The sequence below is a fragment of the Exophiala bonariae genome (assembly GCF_035927105.1).
Source record: "Exophiala bonariae strain CCFEE 5792 chromosome Unknown scaffold_71, whole genome shotgun sequence".
Lineage (NCBI taxonomy): Eukaryota > Fungi > Ascomycota > Eurotiomycetes > Chaetothyriales > Herpotrichiellaceae > Exophiala > Exophiala bonariae.
In genome coordinates, this window is record NW_027042546.1 from 4977 (window position 1) to 24856 (window position 19880).

At 49.4% G+C, this 19880-nt stretch overlaps 7 protein-coding genes across 7 annotated transcripts; 5 read left to right on the forward strand and 2 right to left on the reverse strand.

The window, feature by feature from the left end:
- Positions 1-203: 203 nt before the first annotated feature.
- On the forward strand, positions 204-1070 carry LTR84_012405 (uncharacterized protein; the record flags this gene model as incomplete). Its single annotated transcript, XM_064855927.1, has 1 exon — positions 204-1070. The coding sequence occupies one exon, from the start codon at positions 204-206 to the stop codon at positions 1068-1070; it is 867 nt and encodes a 288-aa protein (XP_064699779.1).
- Positions 1071-1977: 907 nt separating this feature from the next.
- LTR84_012406 (uncharacterized protein) lies at positions 1978-2278 on the forward strand (the record flags this gene model as incomplete). Its single annotated transcript, XM_064855928.1, has 2 exons — positions 1978-2060; positions 2113-2278. 2 exons carry the CDS (start codon positions 1978-1980, stop codon positions 2276-2278), a joined length of 249 nt encoding a protein of 82 aa, XP_064699780.1.
- Positions 2279-2500: 222 nt separating this feature from the next.
- On the forward strand, positions 2501-2980 carry LTR84_012407 (uncharacterized protein; the record flags this gene model as incomplete). Its single annotated transcript, XM_064855929.1, has 1 exon — positions 2501-2980. The coding sequence occupies one exon, from the start codon at positions 2501-2503 to the stop codon at positions 2978-2980; it is 480 nt and encodes a 159-aa protein (XP_064699781.1).
- Positions 2981-7887: 4907 nt separating this feature from the next.
- LTR84_012408 (uncharacterized protein) lies at positions 7888-9246 on the reverse strand (the record flags this gene model as incomplete). Its single annotated transcript, XM_064855930.1, has 2 exons — positions 7888-8791; positions 8843-9246. 2 exons carry the CDS (start codon positions 9244-9246, stop codon positions 7888-7890), a joined length of 1308 nt encoding a protein of 435 aa, XP_064699782.1.
- Positions 9247-10484: 1238 nt separating this feature from the next.
- Positions 10485-12994, forward strand: LTR84_012409 (uncharacterized protein; the record flags this gene model as incomplete). The annotated part of the gene is made up of 5 exons (XM_064855931.1): positions 10485-10744; positions 10810-11017; positions 11078-11433; positions 11490-11848; positions 11919-12994. 5 exons carry the CDS (start codon positions 10485-10487, stop codon positions 12992-12994), a joined length of 2259 nt encoding a protein of 752 aa, XP_064699783.1.
- Positions 12995-13631: 637 nt separating this feature from the next.
- LTR84_012410 (uncharacterized protein) lies at positions 13632-14522 on the forward strand (the record flags this gene model as incomplete). Its single annotated transcript, XM_064855932.1, has 1 exon — positions 13632-14522. The coding sequence occupies one exon, from the start codon at positions 13632-13634 to the stop codon at positions 14520-14522; it is 891 nt and encodes a 296-aa protein (XP_064699784.1).
- A 1540-nt stretch (positions 14523-16062) lies between these two features.
- On the reverse strand, positions 16063-17859 carry LTR84_012411 (uncharacterized protein; the record flags this gene model as incomplete). Its single annotated transcript, XM_064855933.1, has 1 exon — positions 16063-17859. One exon carries the CDS (start codon positions 17857-17859, stop codon positions 16063-16065), a length of 1797 nt encoding a protein of 598 aa, XP_064699785.1.
- Positions 17860-19880: the final 2021 nt, after the last annotated feature.

Here is a 19880-nt window from a genome sequence, read left to right on the forward strand (position 1 = left end):
TGTGATCTATCACATCAGCAAGGGGTGACAAGAGATGCAGCCATCCGAGACTTGGTGTCACTGACACGAGTTGTTGTACCTTTTTGTACCACTTGAGAAGGGCAAGTCGAATTTGGTAGAAGTATATGAGACATATCTACAGCCCTGGGACTCTGGTGGCCTTCCCCTTCCTGCCCTTTCAAAACCTCTGACAGCCTCCAACAATGGACTCCAATAGTGGCCTCCAACCATCATACCGGGGTTTCGTCGAAACTGCCGGTGATGCCCAAAGCCTGATTGAAGCTTGTCTTCGTGGTAGTTTGCCACTCATCCGCAGCCGACCTGTGACATCCGAACGACCTACCCTTGTGCAAAGCGGCCACATATTCATCTTCGAGGAGGCTGCATCCGGCATCAAGCGTTGGACAGATGGAAAACGGTGGACCCCGAGCCGCGCTCTGGATGGTTTCCTCGTCTATGGAGAGTTACAGCCAGCAGGCAGACAATCACGCATAATAAAGACTGGCAACCAGTCAGTGCTGGTTAACGAAGGCCTGGAAGGTCGATACGACCAACTCTATGGTCCACTGGCCAAATCTTTCAATACCCATCCTGAAGATTTGGTGAAGAAGACGATACGCTTGAAATACTTGAACCACACCTGGCACGTGGTCTCTTACTACCGACCGGTGGAAGTCCTCGAGGATCGCTTGAAGAGGCCGTTCATTGATCAAGACAACCAAGAAAACCAGGACATTGTGCAAATGCTTCACGTTGACGGAAGCCATTTGCCGTTGGGGGACCTATCCTTGAGCTACCGGACTGGAGAGCACAGTGGACCGTCCAGATTGTGCCCCTGGAACACTGGGGCATCGGCCTTGACTGAGAATGGAGCAGATTGTGCTGCATGCACCGGGCTTGAACCCGACCATTGCAATGTCCAACAGAATTTGCTTCCAGATCCTGGAGTTTGGGACATGGAAGTCATGCCTGACTCAATAATGGCTAATGAGACACATCAGCAGGGCCTCAACCTGGAATCTTCATGGCCGGTAGTGCCGCGAGATTTTGAGGGCCGGAGAGAGCTATGACTGATGTTGGAACCAGCTTGCCAGCGCTGGAGGGATGCCGAACGCATGGGCTTGATAAGTGCAGGATGAAATGAATCATTGCTAGCCAGCTAGCAGGTTCAGCTCTAGATGGTGAAGGTCGAGGCCATGATGAGATGAAAGGTGTCAAGCCTGCGGGAGTCTCGGGAATCGCAAACGCATTCTTTGTCTTTGAAAGGACCAAAAGATGGGCCAACTAGAAACCAAAAATAGGATGCCATAAATTGATTGACAGATCGCCTAATAGTGCCGAGGGGATCAAAAAGGGCTGCATTTCGTGATGGTGGGTGCCCAAACTTGCCCTGAGGACTTCTTTCGATCATTTAGTCTCAGGGCCTGTGAAGGACATGCCTGTCACTCGTCACCCGTGTTACGTTGGCGAAGGTCAAAATATAATCGCTTCATGAGGCGCCTAGGTGATGGGCCGGTACTAGTGTCAGCAGATCATGATGCCTACGCTAATCCCGCTAGCTTATTTGGGAGATTTTTCTGGACCTGTACAAGACTTTTTGTCCTGTGCCGCGCACACACTGTTTGCCGTGCCACGCTTCATCCAATGACTGCGATAGTAGGATTGTCATCAGGCATACTGGCACTGGCTTTCTTCGCCTTCCAGTCCAGCATCACGCTAAATGAGACAATCTGAAGCTTTCAATCTCACCCCAAACGCGTGCGAGACCTCACGGAAGAGCTTGAAGCCCTAAGCAGTGTTCTTGCTCCTCTTAGCGACACTCTCAGAGCATCTCCCGATGTAAAGCTCTCGTCTCTCGACATTCCTTTACTACGCTGCGGCAATGCCTACAGAGAATTCCAAGCAGAGATTCTAAAATGCTCATCGCGGTCTAGCAATTCTCGAACAACCTTTTGTGACTGGGCAAAGCTAAGATATATGGGTGGCGATATAGACAGCTTTCGACGATATTCGGCAGGATACAAGTTGACCATTACCATCGCCCTGACTAACGTAACCCTGTGAGTTCACCTTTTCGTTCATTTCTAAGCGAGAGCTCATTGGATGTTCCAGTCACAAATCCACCGTCACCCGCGAGAACCTTGAGAACTACAAAAATTTGATTGGGGCTGCTACTGAAGATCTACAGGCACATCTTGAAACTATCAATAAGAAGCTTGAGATGCCCCTTCAGAGGACGGAGACCGATTCTAGCTCAGATTCACTCGAGGCCGACTGAATCAAAGATGAGATTACGAGCACACAACGATGTTTTTAGATCTGTGATCAATTATCAGAGCACATTAGCCAAATTCGAATCCCGGCAAGACCCGAGGACGAATCTCCTGGGCGGAATGACATCGGAAGCACCCCTGACTCAGTCATAAACAAGGGTTTACGGGAATGCCGAGATAGCCTTCGTACGGCATCTGGAAAGCTTGAACGACACATAAAAGATCTAATGCAACGGATGATTTCAAAGTCGAACATCACGGTGGCCTCTCCAGATGATCTTGCCGACCTTGCAAGGCTCCAAGAAGAGTTGGAAACGGCCCGCCAATGCATGAACATATGCACCAAAGCAGATAGCGACTTGAAGGAGAATGTCAGTGTGGTTGAAAATTATGCCACAGGCGATGCCATTCAGTTCATGGTCTCGACGGACGGTAAGACGATTCATGGTATGAATCGAGGATTGGGATGGAGGACGAGGCAAATTGGAGGATATCTTAGTGATGCCACTGTGGTACAGCTCTCACAGGATATGTCAAGGATCAATGTTCAAGGCCTCCGGAGTTCTGGTGAATTCCCGCAAAGCAGCTCAGAGAGTGATGCTGTTCCTGGGAATTGGCAGCGACATGGGCCTGGTTTTCGACTTCGCGCAAAGCCTATTCCAGATGGTGTTCCGCCGGTTTCAGACTCGGCGAAATCGATGCAGTAAACGGCGGATTTCTCCGACAACTCAACAAAGTGCTTGGTGGAAGCCTCTTTGAATTGTTGAAGGAGTCGAACCAAGCACGGAGTCTTCCCTTGTTGGATTCAGGAGACTAAGTTGTGATACCAGGAGCGGATTGTGATTCTTGACGAATCAATGCATCAATGAGTTGACCTATGAATCCGAAATTTCGGCCTAGCATTTTTAGATTACGAGGCATATTACTCTTCTGTCGCTAAAAGTTCGATATGAAAGGACTACATGCTATATTTCTTTCGTCTGCGCTTTCAAGTGTACTTCCTGGATGCGATTGACTTGCGCCACGTCTTTATTGTGAATATTTCTACTTTCCTCGTTCCGCCAACAAAGCCAGCCAGATCGGGTCTCTTGTACTCGGATCTAATCATTTAACGACAGTAACACCAGCCCTTTTTCAGTTACTTTTGATGTATATATTTTTGAACTCGCCATGCGACTATATTCTCTATGGCCTTAGCCTAGTCTTCCATCCGAGTCAGAAGGAAATCTTGACGCTGGACTGGACCAGGATCAGTTTGTCGACCTTCACGATGGTTGAATTAGTGTTGGGTGTTGGGTGTTGGCGTTGTACCTATCTCACGCATTGACAACGGCATCGGCTGACTTGCTGTGGCACGCTTCGCCGAAATGAGTAATTACTAATGGCCACTAGACGAAAATTATCCCTACTTCAATCAAACTATTTGGAAATTCGTATGTGCTGCTGCTCTATCAACCGCGTATGTGTAGCCAACCCCCAGGTTGAGTTTAGTTCCCGGATAGAGTATTTACGTTGCAATAGACTGGTAAAACACGATGTCTATTTACCGGTGTGCTGAATTACTTAATTGCAAGTTGATGACGGTGACCGCCGAGAGTAGATATCCAGACATCATTCTTTGCACGTATGGGAACACTGCCCGAGCCAGGACCATATTTGATAGATCGTGGTCTCAGTAAGGCAGCCGTAGGAGTCGATGCCTATTACCGGTTCTTTGTGAGTTCTGAAATTCATGCCAGACCCTGGTCAATAGCTCATGTAAGGTACTGTCTGTGTACTCGTCCATTTTCAAGATCGAAACCGGGCCCACCATGGTGCGCGAGTACAAGATCTTGATCGAATTACTGGTCGCGGCCGCGACCAAGTAGTTCTCCCCGCGCCTACGCAGAATCTGACCTGACAGCGCAATCACAGGCTTCTCCATGTTCCAATTCTTGTCCATAAGAGCATCCATGGAGCTAAGCCCACTCTCTTCCGTAATCAACCCCATCCATGGGTCTACCAATGCGACCGACTGTGTAAATACGTCTCTGATCGCGTACATTGTGCTGTTATGAATGAGCTCCACAAACTCCTCCAGGCTCTGATACATGAACCTCATTTTGCATAACCTGTCGTTCTGGACAATGCACAAGGGGATAAGCCAGGACTGATCCTCAGGGAGGCGCTCAAGTACAGCGACGGGAATGTAGCTGATTAACTCCCCGAACTCAGTTTGGCTCAACCCTAAATCCCTGCATCTTTTCCAGGCGCCCATCTAGATGTCGTTGTTTCTTCTATGGGCGGTGCGGTGGCACTGAGTGCTTATTATAGGCTTAGTAGCTCGGCAGTAGATGGCCTTAAGCTCTTTCTGTAGCACGTTACTTATACATCGTTTGGTTTTTGACATATTTACCTATACCGCTACTACAGCTTCTGTAGCCTAGGAGGATGTGCGATGGACGAGGAAAGTGTATATTCAGCGACTGTAGCGGTTTTCTTTTCGAAACTTGGCCTAGCCTTTCTAGAAAATGAATCTCAGGTACGGTTTCCCTGGTGTTGAAATTGTGTTAGAGGGGAATAAATTTTAGAGAGTTCGTTGTAAGACTTTGACGTGAGAGAAGATATGAAAAAAAATCTTTGAGTGGGATAAAAAGATTTGTCACAGGTCGCCAGGTGTAAACCTCCTACATGATTCTTCTTGATCGTGAAGCGGAAGTATTGGATCCTAAGGTTCCAGGGTTGGATACAAGCCACTGCTATCGACCTACTTATGAAATGTGTCACCACCATAGACCCGGACTCAGTAATTGTCACGGTGTGATGCTCTGAGCTCTGGTCCTTACCCGGTACTCGCGGTTTGAAGAACTTGTGTACCCTCCTTCTGCGGCAGGAGAGAGAAAGTTGTCTATGACATCCTGTAACTTCTTGGCCAGAATGTGAAAGAGACTTCTGGAAAACACTGATGTGCACGGACAATCCCCGCTTTCAATTTTCATCACAAGTTTCCGTAAAATAGCTCCATAGTTACCTTTCACTTCCTCTGCATCCGTGCAGGGGGACCTTAGAGAGCTGAAGGTGGCGCTGGGCGCTAAGGCAGTCTCTTTGGAATTTTACACGACGTGACAAACCTAGAGACAGTCCTCTGGTTAGTCATTCAATCCCACTTTGTGCCACGTCTCTTGATCCTCGAGTCGTACAACGATTTCCTCGACGGGGGAGAGGGGGGCGTTATTTCCTCCTCCTCAAGCGACTCGGCATCTTTGTCCAATCCGCTGATCCATTCTTTTCAGAGAGTTCGTTGTAGACAACATAGCGAAACTCAACGAAGATCATCGTAAGATCGGTAAGGAGTTGTGGAATATGCTGTTCAGGACACAATATCATCAATACGATGAGGCTGTACCACTTGAAGAAGAAACGGCCAATTTCTGAATGGAGGCGTGATTGGTATGTTTGCCCTTGGGATTCTAGAGGTCACCTTTCCATTTCACCCACAAAGTCTTCGTGGGATCGATCATCACCCTCAGAGCGCCATCCAACGTCACAAGTAGAGTCGGTGTGCGCCTCAACACCGAGAAACAACTTCGCGGCCTTAGATATATCCGACCGCTTAATGTATCGTCGCACTCAGACTGAAAGCTCTATCATAGGCATTCAAAGCGGAAGCGGCAATCGACGTATCCGTTGGCGGTCAGGGTTGCGTGAGGGTATCACTATCGTGGGGCGCACGCTTGAAAGGTGACGTGAGAGGAGAAGGTGGAATATGCTGACGCCAAAGAGCTGTCAGGGCGCAGGGAGGGTAGGCGTGAAAGGTAGCAGACGATGCCTGTAGTGGCTTTGGGTGGCTCTGCCCAGGTCGCAGGGCTGTGCGACGAGAAGCAGGTAGTGTGACAGAGTAGGGCGAAGCGGGGAGGCCAGGCGGTGAAAGCCAGGGCTGTGGCTGAGGGTTCAAACCACAGGTGTGGAGGAATGGCAAAGTGTCGGTCGGCATCGTCCAAAACGATCAGCACCACGAAGAATTGCTACCGGGCTTTCGTGCTTTCAAGCGTCCAGGCAGTCTAGTGCAGGGACGCCAATCGACAACCAGCCAAGGATGGACCCAAGGACGGCGATTATGTAACTAGTAAGACACCCCGTATCGCTACAATGTGCCCACAGTTGAAGGCCTCGGACACCAGCTACCACCTTCATTGGCGCGGCAGCTTGCCACTGGACGGCTCGTCACGGAAAGCGCCACGTGATCACATTATCCGTTTCAATTTCCCTTCCTTACAACAAAGCTACCGACTAGCGCGGGCTAAGTGCTGGACCGTTATGCTGCACTGCTACAATGCCTATCACTCTACTCTTCGTGCAAGCGACGTCCAAGGGGTCGCTATTCTGTAAATTCTTTTAGCTTGTGAATCCTCAGTGCGACAAAGCGGGCCCGACCGACTGGCACTCTGCTTTCCACATCACTATGCCGTGTGCACGCTCCGAAAGGTGCAACCATCCCACTTCCGGTCGAGTGAAGTCTCTAGAAGACCCGTAGGCTATTACTTCTTTGTTCAGTGGTTTCGCTATCTGACCTCCTGCTCTAGCATCGTCGCGTGCACGCCCTCAGGGGCAATTCCATCACCAACCTGGAAACATCCGAAGTCCAAAGCTTTCTGAGTCAAGGGCTGCATTCCTAGGCAGATCCCTGATGCGCACGTCATGGCCTTGGGCTACAAACCCGTCGCGGCTTTCGGAGGATTTGGCGAGGAATTGTGATGGAGAATATGTACAATAAGCGGTCAAGAAGACAATCACCGCAACCCAAGGGATATGTAGTCTGCGGCACCTACGGCCAGCACGGACGGGGCAGGTTTACCAGGCGTATCGGCTGCCTAAGGTAGGCTATGCCTCGTCTATGTGGCACCACCCTCTCCGAGACAAGGGACACCTTCAAGTGCTAAGCAACGTGCAGTAAGCAGCACTCGGCGTTCAGATCGGTCGCCACTCAAACGTGGGCCATCCTCCAACATTTCTAAAACTTACATGAACAGGACAGGATATAGCAGCCCAACTGTGCAACTCTCCCTCAAGCACATGCCGGGAGTAGAATCATACACGGTGTTATAAATCAGTAGAACGCCGATGGACTCAAACCCAATTCGCACTGGTCGAGGCCCTGAAGACCACGGACCTCGTCACTTCAGAGAGACCGGAGTCTACCAGACCCCAACCCCCCTTCGCATCATACGCTCACCCAACGCTGAGGACTAGATCATGGTTGTAAAGGTCCGAGAGAAGGCACCAATGGCAGTACCGAGGATTGCAGAAAGAGGGGGAACAATCAAATTTTGGCGCAGCTGTAGTTACAGCCGACCGCGTCACCGGACAATTGTCCTCATGGCAGATCGGAGTAGTATCAGCGACTTTGTGGACCGTTCATGCCGCCGAGCCGATCGCGATCAATAAATCAGAGCGATTAGTGGATAAGCACTGCGAAGAGGGTAACGATGAGAAGTGCATCACCATTGCCGGTAATAACTAGTCGGCCATACCGGCAAGTACGAACTCTCGCAGCAAATCCGGTCAAGGGGCTGCGGGTAAGGTCTCGGATCATTGCAAGTTAAGAGTCACGGGAAGAGATCCTTTTTTCATAAAGCTAATCTTTGGCCTTCCATACGTTTTCTCCATTTCCACCTCGTCTTTTCATCTCGTTGGAATTCGGCTTGTCACGTCTTCCCGTTGGCCCAAGTGATTGCGAATCTTTGTTCAATCCAGGCGAAAGAAATTGCTTACTAGTTTGAGAGTGCGAAGGAATTGGTGAGGTTGCACTCCCGATTTGAGAATGGACGGAGGAGTCAAGGAAAGCACCAAATCGGCTGCTATACCGCTTCTCGACCACATGATCAAAATTCTCAGGTGTCAGGGTGGCAACCAGCTGCGCCGAGCGACCCTTGGAGACCGCTTTTCTGACCTCAAAGAGATCCGCCAAAGTTGTCACCACCACTTGATCACTGTCATCCTCGGCAACAGCCTCTCCGATCCTGTGTATCTTCTGAGAAGAAATTTCGCCAGCCATTTTGCATACTTGCAGACACTGTTTTGATATGTTGATGTCTTCTTGTAACCGTGATCTCTCGTTTTCATTTCCTGCTCCCTCATTCGTGACCATGGACTGTAAACGTTCTCCAAGGCAACTGATGACCTTCAAGAAATTGGATTGTGATGTGTTAAAAGCCTCGCGCGTGAGCATCTGCGCTTGTAAGTCGCCCCATGAATCATCTTCAGCATTGGTTTGAGGCGCATTTTGCAATAAGGTCGACGCTCGCTTTGTTAGCGACTCAATATAAGAGCTTGCATCCTTACAAATACGGAGGCACTGTTGAGTTACTGCCCTCTCGTCTTGAAGGTCTATGCTTGTCTCTAGTGCATTGTCACCCTGACTATTGTAACCTGTTAGTTTCTCGTCGATACGGCGTAAATGGACTTCGAGATTGTATGCCGTGTCTTTAATCATCTCTTCATACTGTTGAAGGACATCGTGAGACACTTTAGAGTTCCGCCTCACAAATAAGGTCAGCAGGGTCTAAAACAGACAGGAGATTTTGACTGACAAATTGATGGTTCCCAAACCGACCGTGATTGTTGACTTATACCCCTCAAGGGTCTCTATAAAATCGTTGATGTCGCCTTTCATGAACTCCAATTTTGTCCAATCTAATAAGCTTGTCTTCGATTTTGCGTGAAACTTCTTCATGGATTGTTCAAACTCGATGCATATATCTTTGCAACGATCAATGGGACCTTCAAGAAGCGCCAACACCGATATATCATCTTCGATCACTTGTACTAGCGAGTCCAGAATGGTGGCAAGATCTTGTAGATTGGCTTGAAGGCGTCGTAAAGTGTTGTTGCGATTCTGAAAGCTTTTGACAGTATCGCATAGGGATCGTATCGACACAACGGCAGCTGTTGCAACAGCAAGCACCGAAGCGGCAACGCTTAACGGGTCCGCCATTCTCGTTATTTACTAGGAGACGTTCAGATTTGTGCTTGCAAATGCTATCGTGGAAGGTCCAAAAGAAAAGCTGGAGCGTGTAATGCCTAGGTAGTCGTTGGCTTGAATATGGGGGAATGGTTTGTTTTAAGTTCATTAGCTAGCGCTTTCGCGAATTGGCCTGGAAAGACTGACGAATTGCCCCCAAACTCCTTGTCCAGCAATGAGTGCACAAGCGCTGCGATATGATTACCTCGATCAATGTGACAGGCTTTTCTGCCGGAAAGGTCTGAGGTCTGAGATTGGCCAGCGTTTTAAAGTGCATGGGTGTTTGCAGGCTCTGAGTCAGAGATTTTGGCGCTCTAATCGCCCTGCAACCCAATGGCCATCGCAATTGGTGATCAAAACTCTACGCCAAACTCATCTGAGACGCTCCTACCATTTTGCTTCTGAATGAATATGCTCAACATGAATATAAACAAACGCACAACGCCTGAAAGTATTTGGCCCTCCCCCACGCTCGACTCGAGGCCTCCAGCTGAGAGGAGCGACTGCTTACTAGTAACTACAGTCGAACGTCTTAAATTTTCTGACGCCTTGACGGAAACTAAATCGGGAACATAGACCCTCCACTTTAGAGACGTAATGCAACTAACGACGAAGTGCCCCAAGAAGTATTGATGCAACCTGTGATGTGACGACCCGAACCCCAGTCTAAATATTCCGTTATATCACTCCTTGAATACAGTTGGTGGTGCAAAGGCCTCGCTTTTCGGGGGACGCGGACCGCCGCTTTGCGAGGCTCCTGCACCTGTGGCTTGACCCCTCCAGCCACCCAAGCCGACAAACCCTTGGCCGACCTCAACCCTCTCTTCTCTGGCTGCTCCTGCCTGGCCCCTTCCTCCCTCCCTGCTCCCTGCACCCTGGTTTCTCGTCCCCGTCAGCAACCTCCACTTTCTCACTCCACCCCATCGGCCTCTGTCCTTTTCTGTGCCAGCAAGGTCACCACACTGCGACCAGGAAGCCCGGAGTCGAAAAGCTGGTATCTGCGACACCGCGATGGTGCTGCCTTCTGCGAGGGTTCTTAAACCCTCCTCGCCCTCTCGCCATGCACCTCGATACCCTCCCCTCTACCTTCTCACCTCTACTCCTCACCTTCCATGCCATCGGACGTGGGCCTACCTCGTTCAGCGTCTCTCACACTGCCCTAGCCACTACCAGACACCACGACCGTCCGCCCTTGCTCTGGACACTCTACGATGGAGTTTAGGTCCGAGTGCGACGACGTGTCGAGCGGTTCGGAGACTTCCAGATCCGTGACGTCGGTCCGCGTCGATGAGGTCGCCACGAACTCGACCTCCGACCTCGACCCGCCCCCTGAAGACGACGGTCGATCTACAATCGAACGGGACGATCTTCTCCAGCGGATGGTATTTCATAAATCCCAAGGCCGAGCCAGGTCCCGCCGGAAAGCCTGGTCCCAGTCGCTAGTGGAGCGAGAAGTCGACTTCTGGCGGCAGTGCGTCTTTCTTCCCTCAACCCCTGCTGTGCTGCCGCCGATTCTAACATGTCGGCCTCCTACAGTTTCTGTGGCCGAATCCGCCAGGACTACGTGGAGTGCCTCCAGGCCTGCGAGGCTCAGACCATGAAGACATACCTCGAATGGCGCGTGAAAAACTGGCGTGTAAAGAAGGAGAGCACGATCAAGAGCTATTGGAAGCGGCTGAGTTGTGCGTACATCGACTACGCAGGCCGCCGAATGGACAATGGCACGGAGCTCGATATCCGAGATGTGCGTTAGATCTGATCAGTGGTACACGTTGGAAGTGCATCGGCTGACCAACAGTCCCAGTGGATTCCTACGTATTTGGCCCCGACGTACCACTTAGAAACGTCCGAGAAGGATAAGTTCGCCATGTTCGTGCGGGATTTCTACGTAATCCTGTACGCTCACTGGGTGGAAGACCCGAAACCCCTCCCGGGCGTTCTGCGATTGGAGATATCGGTGCTGTATCTCCTCAGTGCCGCGACGGCGACCCGCCCGGGGGCGTTGGTGGAGAGCAGCAGCGCGAAAGGCACCAACAAATCACTATGGTATGAGCATATTGAAATATTGAAGGTCCGACACCCAGAGAACCCGAGCCGGGAGGTGTGGGCGGTCAAGGTGAACCTTGTGCACATCAAGGATTCAGGCGGGAAAGGCCGGCGGTGCGTCCAGTCAAACGGACCTTGTTTCTTTTTGTACTGACGTTTTGCCGTGGTAGGAAAAAATTCATCTTCTACGAGGAGTCCACCTTGGCATATTGTCTCGTCTACCAGATCATGGCCTTGGCATTTGCTCACCGGGCTTTCAGGCGAACCTTCACTTCGGTGCAACAGTTGCTGAGCTTGACGGTGCCTACTGGCCGCGACGTCCTGCAATTGAAGTTTAAGCAGGAGAGGCTGCCACACCCCTTTTTTAGGGATGTGAGGCGCACCGCCACCGGGTTCCACGTGTCCGACAGCAAAGCCCTGCCTTATCACAAGTATCGCGATCACCACGTACATCTCGGCCGCTTATCCGGTTTTGAAAATACCGTGGAGCTCTATCAATTACGACGGGGCTCTGGTCGCAATATCAACAGTAAGTCTTGGCCGCACCATTGAAAAGTACTTCCCCCGCCGAGCGCTCACTATGCATCTCCATCCTCTAGGCGCTCTGACTCCCGAGGAACGGAATCAGACCATGGGCCATCATGGAGATACATACGAACAATTCTACATGCCCGACCTTATCGAACGCGACTTTCAATCCATCTACTTTGGCACGTCGCCCCAGGACGAACTTATCCGCGCCGTGGCACGTATGGGCTTGACTCGGGACAAGAGGGCACCAACCGAGCTCACCGCACAGCAAAAGCAGGAAATACGCAACGACCCGCGGCTCGTTATGCTTCGTGCACACCGCGACCGAAGACGGGCAAGACTTACCCGTCATGGGTATTATCCTCTTTCAACGGCCACCGATCATCCGGATTTCATCCGGTACAAGGAGCTGGGGCGTGAGATCAATAGCATGACGACGACGTTGAGGAACAAGCGCCTGGCAGAGACGATCCGGGACTTCCATGACACCATCGATGGCCTCGAGATCGATCGACAGTTGGACGAGGCTACCGTGGCTGAACCGTATATGACACCAACCCTGGATTTTGAGTCACCCGATCGAGCTCTCGTGGCGAAATTTATCTCTCTACCACTCAGCGATACGACGACCGGTAAAGCCTTAGGCGGAGAGGTCGCCTTCATCGAAGCACTGGTCAATCTCTGCTTTCAACAGGAGGGTCGGCGGTACCGTGCAGACCCCTACCACGACGAGGGTTTTCCTCAGGGTGAGCCACCGTCTTTTCCCCCGGTCACTACGAAAGCATGGCAACCAACCGGGAGCGGCCAGGCCGCCAACGATGGGTGGGCGTTGCAAAGGCCGAATCTCTCTCAGACGCGTGGTGATAGGCTCACTTCCACGACATCCACGGCCAATGGAGAGGCGCCGTGGACGTTTCAGAGCGCAGTTTGTCTCATCTGTATTGGCGAGAAGGGATGGTCAGAAACATCGCGCACGAAGGCGTTCGCCCGAAAGTCGACGTTGAAGCGCCACCTCGATATACACATTGGGGCAGGTCAATTCAATAGACCGTTCTGCTGTCGAGTTCCAGGCTGCAAGACTCTGCTGAAGTGCTTGAAACACTACATGAACCACAGCGCCACGATGCATAAGGTGTATCATTAAGAGGAGATCAACGAATGGCAGTGCACCATGTTTAACTCGACTAAGTGATAACCCTCACTTCGGACATAGAACAGAACACCCCCTCGGCAAGACGGAGAGGAGACAGAAGCGGATGGGGGAGAAACAAAGGGCCATTCGCAGAGATGCTGCATCATCTTGCAGATACGAAGAAGGCTAGTTGGAAGCGGGTCGGAGCAACGAAAAGCACAAAAGAAGAAAGAACCGGGGCCAAAGAGACTTCCAGGTCGAGGGGCAGAAAATATGAAAGGAAGGGTGGAGATCAGGTTTGGTGGCGTAAAGGTGTAAAAGATGGGAGCCTGATGTGTTGAGAGTCGGAACCAATCAATGGAGGATGGTTGTACAATATGGGACAATTTTCTGTGAAATGCTGACGTGATAGTGCACTCACAAACTCTGGAGTTCTGTTGGTCTGAATTCAATGAATGAGGATCCACAATACTCGTGAAGGGCACGTTACTTCCATATGTCCACAACACAAGTACATAAAGGTGTGCATTGGAAAGACATGAGACTGGCCAAACAATACCGACCAGCGTCATTTTTGGACCTGAAAATGAAGATCCCTATATTTCTCACTACCCATACTTCGGTGGCTTTGTCGTTCATTCCAACCAAGATGCCTGAGATGGACGTTTTGTCATTGTCACATCGGTCTCATGCGTATGAAACTCAGTCTCTCTCCTTTGACAACCTGTATCGTTTGACTACCAGGTTTTGGGATAACTTCATTTACCCAAACAACAGGGTTCAGCTTTTATCCGTCAACTCCACACTCTTTTCTGAGGATGTCGTCGGTCGAGTCGACGATAGTCGAACATGTCACGGTCGCGAGCTGAACACCGAGTACGTTTTCGGATCATTCGCGACCCTTGGCAGCACTTCATCCATCGTGTCAGTGCTGGGGATCCCGATCAGCCATGAGCCAATGCGCTTTGCCACGAATGGCAACATTGTTTCTGTCACAGAACTAGTGTTTTTCAACATTTCGTTGATTGACAAAGTTGTGCCAGTCCAAATCGACTTGTGGCTCGCTTTCAATTCGCAGGAAGAGATTGTTGCGTATGACACCTCCTTCCGCTGGTTTGCATGGCTGTTTGACGACATGCTCCAACTTCTGGGAGAAAGTCACGGCTGCGAGGGTGATGGAGACAAACCGAACGACACCTTCAAATCAAATATCATCCAACAAATCTGCGGCACAGCTTTAAATCACTGTACAGATTCGCAGAATGTCCAGTATGAGAACAAGTCGCAATGTATAGAGTTTCTGAGTCAGAACGTTCGATTAGGGACCTCATATGAGTTTGGGATGAATACCATCCTGTGCCGCAGTCTCCATCAACTTATGGTACCTCTACGACCTGACGTCCACTGTTCTCACATTGGACCGACTGGCGGAGACATGTGTGTCGACGATATAATCTATGATACAGTGGTACAATCTAGCATTGTGGGTAGAAACAACTCGTCTCAAGTCCAACATGTAACGTCTCTATCACCGAAATAACGGTAGAGTGGATGAAGGACGGACTCCTTACAGGGCATTTACGTACCTGGGCATTCTATAAACAAATAACGATAATGCAATAGTAGATTTACCAAGGCTGCGACGACCTTGATACTCATCTAGCTAGTGTTACAGCTACCATAATCACCATAATCACCATAACACTTGCAATCGCACTTCTCCGGCACCAAAAGAATGTGAACGTTATCAGCATTTATAGCCACCCTCCGAGAACTTTCGTGCTCAGAAGCAGAAGAACTCAAACTGGTTATCCTGTGCCAGAAAAAAGGTCAGCTACATTCAAGAACCATAGAGAAGCAGAAGGAACGTCAATTTTATACCAAACTCGGAGCGCATGCGCTACCCGCCGGACAGCATACGGAGGTCGCGGGGTTTCCATTGAAGGAGCAGACGTTATCGACCCTTGTATCGACGAGATTGACAACACAGCTTTCGGCAGGCTGTCCTGAGAAGAACGTATCCCTGGGAGAGATACTCAGTGGGATCGGTTTTGCCACAACCAAGGTCGTCAAAAGACTGATCAAATGAGCAAAATGATGAAGGACCATTGCAGCTTGATCTTTTGGGGCACCTACAACATGCACGCTAGAACGCTCAACTTTTATAGCTCACCTAGAATCTGTTTACGTGACCCACCAAAAAAAGAGCCTTCTAAAAATAAACCTGAGGTCCTTTTATAAGAAGACCACAGTCCAGTCGTGTCAGTCTTTCTCCGATATAACGAACACTAAAACGTAAAATCAAGATCTTCTGAGCCATATTCGTTGTTTCAATTCTCAGGCTACAGAGAAACATTTTGGTAGAATAAAATCTCACTATCGACCAGACGTCCCCCACAATCCGAGTTAGTTTTGACTATGCCGGTGAGACAGAAAATTATTCAGTCCTTAGAGACCTCTATCAAGGAAACGTTAGACAAAATTGACGAGCTGTCAATTCTCTGTGAGAAGCACGACCTACGCGAACGTCCAGAGGCGGATGCTTGTCCTTGTCAGGCGGAGTTATGTTGGAAGCTCGACCTTCTTGACGAATCAATCTATCGATTGACGACCTTGAAGCACCTTATGATTCGTTGGTGTGCATGGTACATCCGATGTTCGACGGCCAGGCCAGAATTTCCAAGGGAAAGTATTGACGTTTGGACGCAGACGGAACAACCTACTGCTGCGTGGGAGAAATATGGAGTTGCCAGAAGGAATGGAGAAGCGTCTGCAAACGATCGCAGGGCATATATTTACTATAAAAACTCTCGCGAGGTTTCAGCCAGACCGGCTGCTTCGGAGAGTATGTTGGAAATGTGATTGGACTATCACTATCTGTGTGCCTGTGTGTACCTAGAGTTATCTCTTGATGTTAAATCGTTAGCGATGGTTGCTCCCGAGATTTAATCCTTTCGTTGTTGAGGAACTTACGATAAATTAATATGTTGTCGCTAAAGTGAGGGACTATCCAATCTGATTCGCGCAGTGTGATTATTGTACTCTGAATTTGAATGTTAGAGCGGGCTCCAGAATAATTCTCATCTTGATCGTTTTTGACGGGTTGTGATATCTAGAAGAGGTGAAGCTTCTGGCCAGATAGCCCAGGATGCTACTTCATCCATCGTGGGCCGCAGATCGGGATCCCACGACAACATTGCACAGAGAGCTGGCGCAGCTGATAATTTACTCGCCTTGAGTGACTTCAACATGAGGTCATGAACCTGTATAGCCGAGAGATTCATGTTGAGTTTTCCTCGACCACGAAAGAAGAGCTCGTAGCCGGCCATTCCCAAAGACCAAACATCAACTTTTGGCCCATAGGGTTGTCCAGATATCCCAGTCATATCCTTAGATCCTGTCTGTTTCATTTTCTTCTTCAGCTCAAGAAGCTCAACTTCTTTCTTCACCAGCTCGGGGTTACTGGATTTTTCCTCCTTTACATCGGATTTTCTGGCTACGATCTTATTCTTCAACACGAGGATCTCAGATTCTTTCTTCAGTATAAGCACCTCTGGTGCGAGATAGTAGATAGTCCCTTTCGTATGATCAGTCGAATACCTTTCACGTGTTCCTTGGCCGAAATCTGCCACAGCTGGCTCGCTCATTGGACCACAAAATAGTAAATTTGTGGGCTTGACATCTCTGTGCATGTATCCCTTGCTGTGTATGTGGTTCAAACCGTGGACGATCTTGCCAAATGCGTCCAGCCGCACTTCGTACTGGTGGTCTGACAGCCGCAGCAAATCAAATGAACCATCAGCTAAAGGAGAATGTATCATGTATACATCGTCAATCGGACTCTCATTAACATCAGATTTGGTTTCAATAACCTCAATCAAGGTACAAGTGTTAGGCTTAGATAGCAGAGTCAGTTCATTAACTGATGGCAGTTGATCATAAATACTCACATGGCCTTGAACCGCTTCGAACATAGCAATTTCATTTGCGATCTCTGATTCTGACCTCTTAGTCCGGGAGACACGTTTTGCGGCGAATGGCATCCCGTCCGATCGAACACAAGCTGAGATGACACCATATGATCCCATAGCGAAAGGGGGATGTATCACATAGCGCTTGAGATATGTGAGATTATGAGTAGGAGTAGCTTCTAATGCTTTATGCATCGAGCCTCTGAGCTTGTTCGACTTTCGCAGACTCTCTAGTTGATCATGATACCTAATGTTGCTCATTCCAGTATACTCGAAATAGTATTGTAAAATCCCAAATTGAAGATGTGTTTTAGGAGCGCTGAGATGCCGAGCTGTACCCTTAATCGGTTCTCCATTGAAGCGGACTACTTTGTCGGGTTCGACATAGAGCATCCAAGCATTTGAATCACTACTGAGGGCGAGCCGAGCATGTCTACCCCGGACTCGATGCCTCCCTTTGCTGTTAGTTAGCTTCAGATCGACACCTTCATTTCTCAGCTCTTGTCTACCTCCGCCGATAATGATACCGTATTGGCCGAAAAGCTCAGGGAGAAATTGTTCCGTGAGATTGAGTCTGTAGTGTCCAGTCCAAATCAATTGATGCTCTTTGCTCGTATTCTCTTCGTCGCTGGTCCCCATTTCCGTAGCAGAGACCTCTTGCGTTTCGTTAACATACATTAAGCGGTACCATGAGTGATCAGCTTCCGGAGTGCTCTTCGCAAACGTTATCAAGTCGCTGAATGCCATTTTCGCAATGTCGTTATCGGGTACAAGGCGGGCAAAGTCTCCGTCCATACGTGCACGCTCCATCGGTGTCTGGTATAATTCAACAACCTCGGTATCTGGGGTTCCTCGGGGTTCTTCCTCATCTTCACCTCGAACCCTGCTAATCGATTGTTGTTCCATTCTCGTTTGAAGCTGCTAGAGTCGATGGTGTGAAGGCGTGGATAGTTCTCTCTTGCTCTCTTAGACCTTGTATATCTCAAGAATTGCCAAATGTATCACGAGAAGAGGCGGCGGCATATGACACATGATATGTCGTCAAATATTGGAACATGCAGTACTTTGTTGGATTTCGGCCCATCGCGCCATATCTCCGGGCTTGATTGAATCTCATTAGATTTGGCTCTCAGCCTGGAGTCTGCAGAAACAAGTCCAGCCAATGAATCCCATTAGTCATCCATATTCTGAAACAGAGGCCCCCAAAGCCGATCAGGTGACTTCGCCAAGCACATTTCACGTTTACCTCCATTCCTTTATTACTCTTCTTGCAAGTGAATGGTGAACACTTTGGCCCATGGGTTCGTTGTCTCCGCTCCCTTCAGAGTTCGAAAGTGAGGCTTGTAATGCAGGTTTCGCAGCTGTGAAACGTAGTGAAGGAAATCATCTCTTCACTGAAGTTTTTACTAGGCTGGAGTCCCTGCAGTCTCAGAACAAATCTCCTAAACAATCATACTATTTTCAGGCAGAGCAACAAGTTGACACCGAAGTGCACAGCTCCTGGAAGCGAATTCTCACTCCAACACCCTCGACGTCCTCCGTCTCCTTGAGCCCTGTCCCTGAAGAACATACAGTACTACCAGTGTTGCGACAAGCGCATTGGGGGGTAACATTAAGCAAGAGACGGGATAATTCACATAACATGGTCAGACGTTCAAAAGTAGACTCTATGACCAAATTTTATTGTTTGAACAATCGAAGTCGACAAGAAGAGCTCTTTTTTGGCCCTTCAAAATCTTCCGCAAAACCTCGACGACAAAGCGGTCGCATTTCACAAGCGCGTCTCAAAATGATGAAGTCGCGCTTGTCGACTCCAATCCCAAGTGCAAGAGGTTAGCATTCTTACTAGCGCACCTCTCGACATCAACTTTATACGGACACAGCTGTGAGTCCACGTCCTGAATGTTGGAGCACACCTGCACAGACCCAAAGTTGGATAGGAGTCGACCGGACACAGTGATCTGCCCGGTGGTATGCCTTCCAGCAAGGAGGCGTGTTTGCTACACTGCAGAGCTCAAGGTGCAACTAAGGCCTTTGGCTGGGGGAATGCATGGAGCTGCGGTGTTTCTGGTTCGGACCTGTCCCATCAGAAAGGGTGCTAGCAGGATAAGGTAGATAGGGACTACTTGTAGCCAAGGACAGGACTGGGTACGTGAATGAATTCACTTCTGATGACCAAGTAACAGGCGGAACCAGAGCCTATGGCTACCTATGGCGAAGAGCTGAGGCCTCTTGAAGCCCAAGAGGTGCCACCAGGTACTTCCGTTACCCAAGCATCAGAACAGGCGGGTTTCAAGAACCCAGTGCATCCTAACTTTGTCCTAATTCACTTCACTTTGCTTCATCGCTAGTGACTCTAATAAAGGATGCGGCCAATCACTTTCGGTATTAACTGACGTTGACCAGAAGGGGAAAAAAGAGGCCAGGTAAGAAGGTTTGACTGGAACGGATGATGTTGACCCTGATAACTGTTCATCATTTTATCAGGACATGGGTTGGATCCATGAGTAACCCATCGTATCCTAATCGCTAACGCCTATACCGATCCTATACGACATTTGGTTATCTAAGTCTGGCAAGAAACTTGTTATACAGCTAGCTTCCTGGGGATATCTTTGACCGTAGAGTACTGTTTCTTCCAGCAGCCCATCATAACCGTACCATCTATGATACCTTCCACATTAGGGTACACGTCCTGCTTCAACAAGGCAATAACCCGTTCCTCATAATCCCACTTATCTTCTCCTTCGGATGTAATTTCTGATTTGTAAGGCCAGTGCCCTGTTATAATGGTATAGAATACAGATCCTAGGCTGAATATGTCCGTACCTATCGTCGACTCCCACTCTAAATCCCAAAAAGGGGGGTCAGGAAGGCCTCTCCCGTCCACACCTAGTTCTCGGCACATCGAACCACCAAAGTCGCAA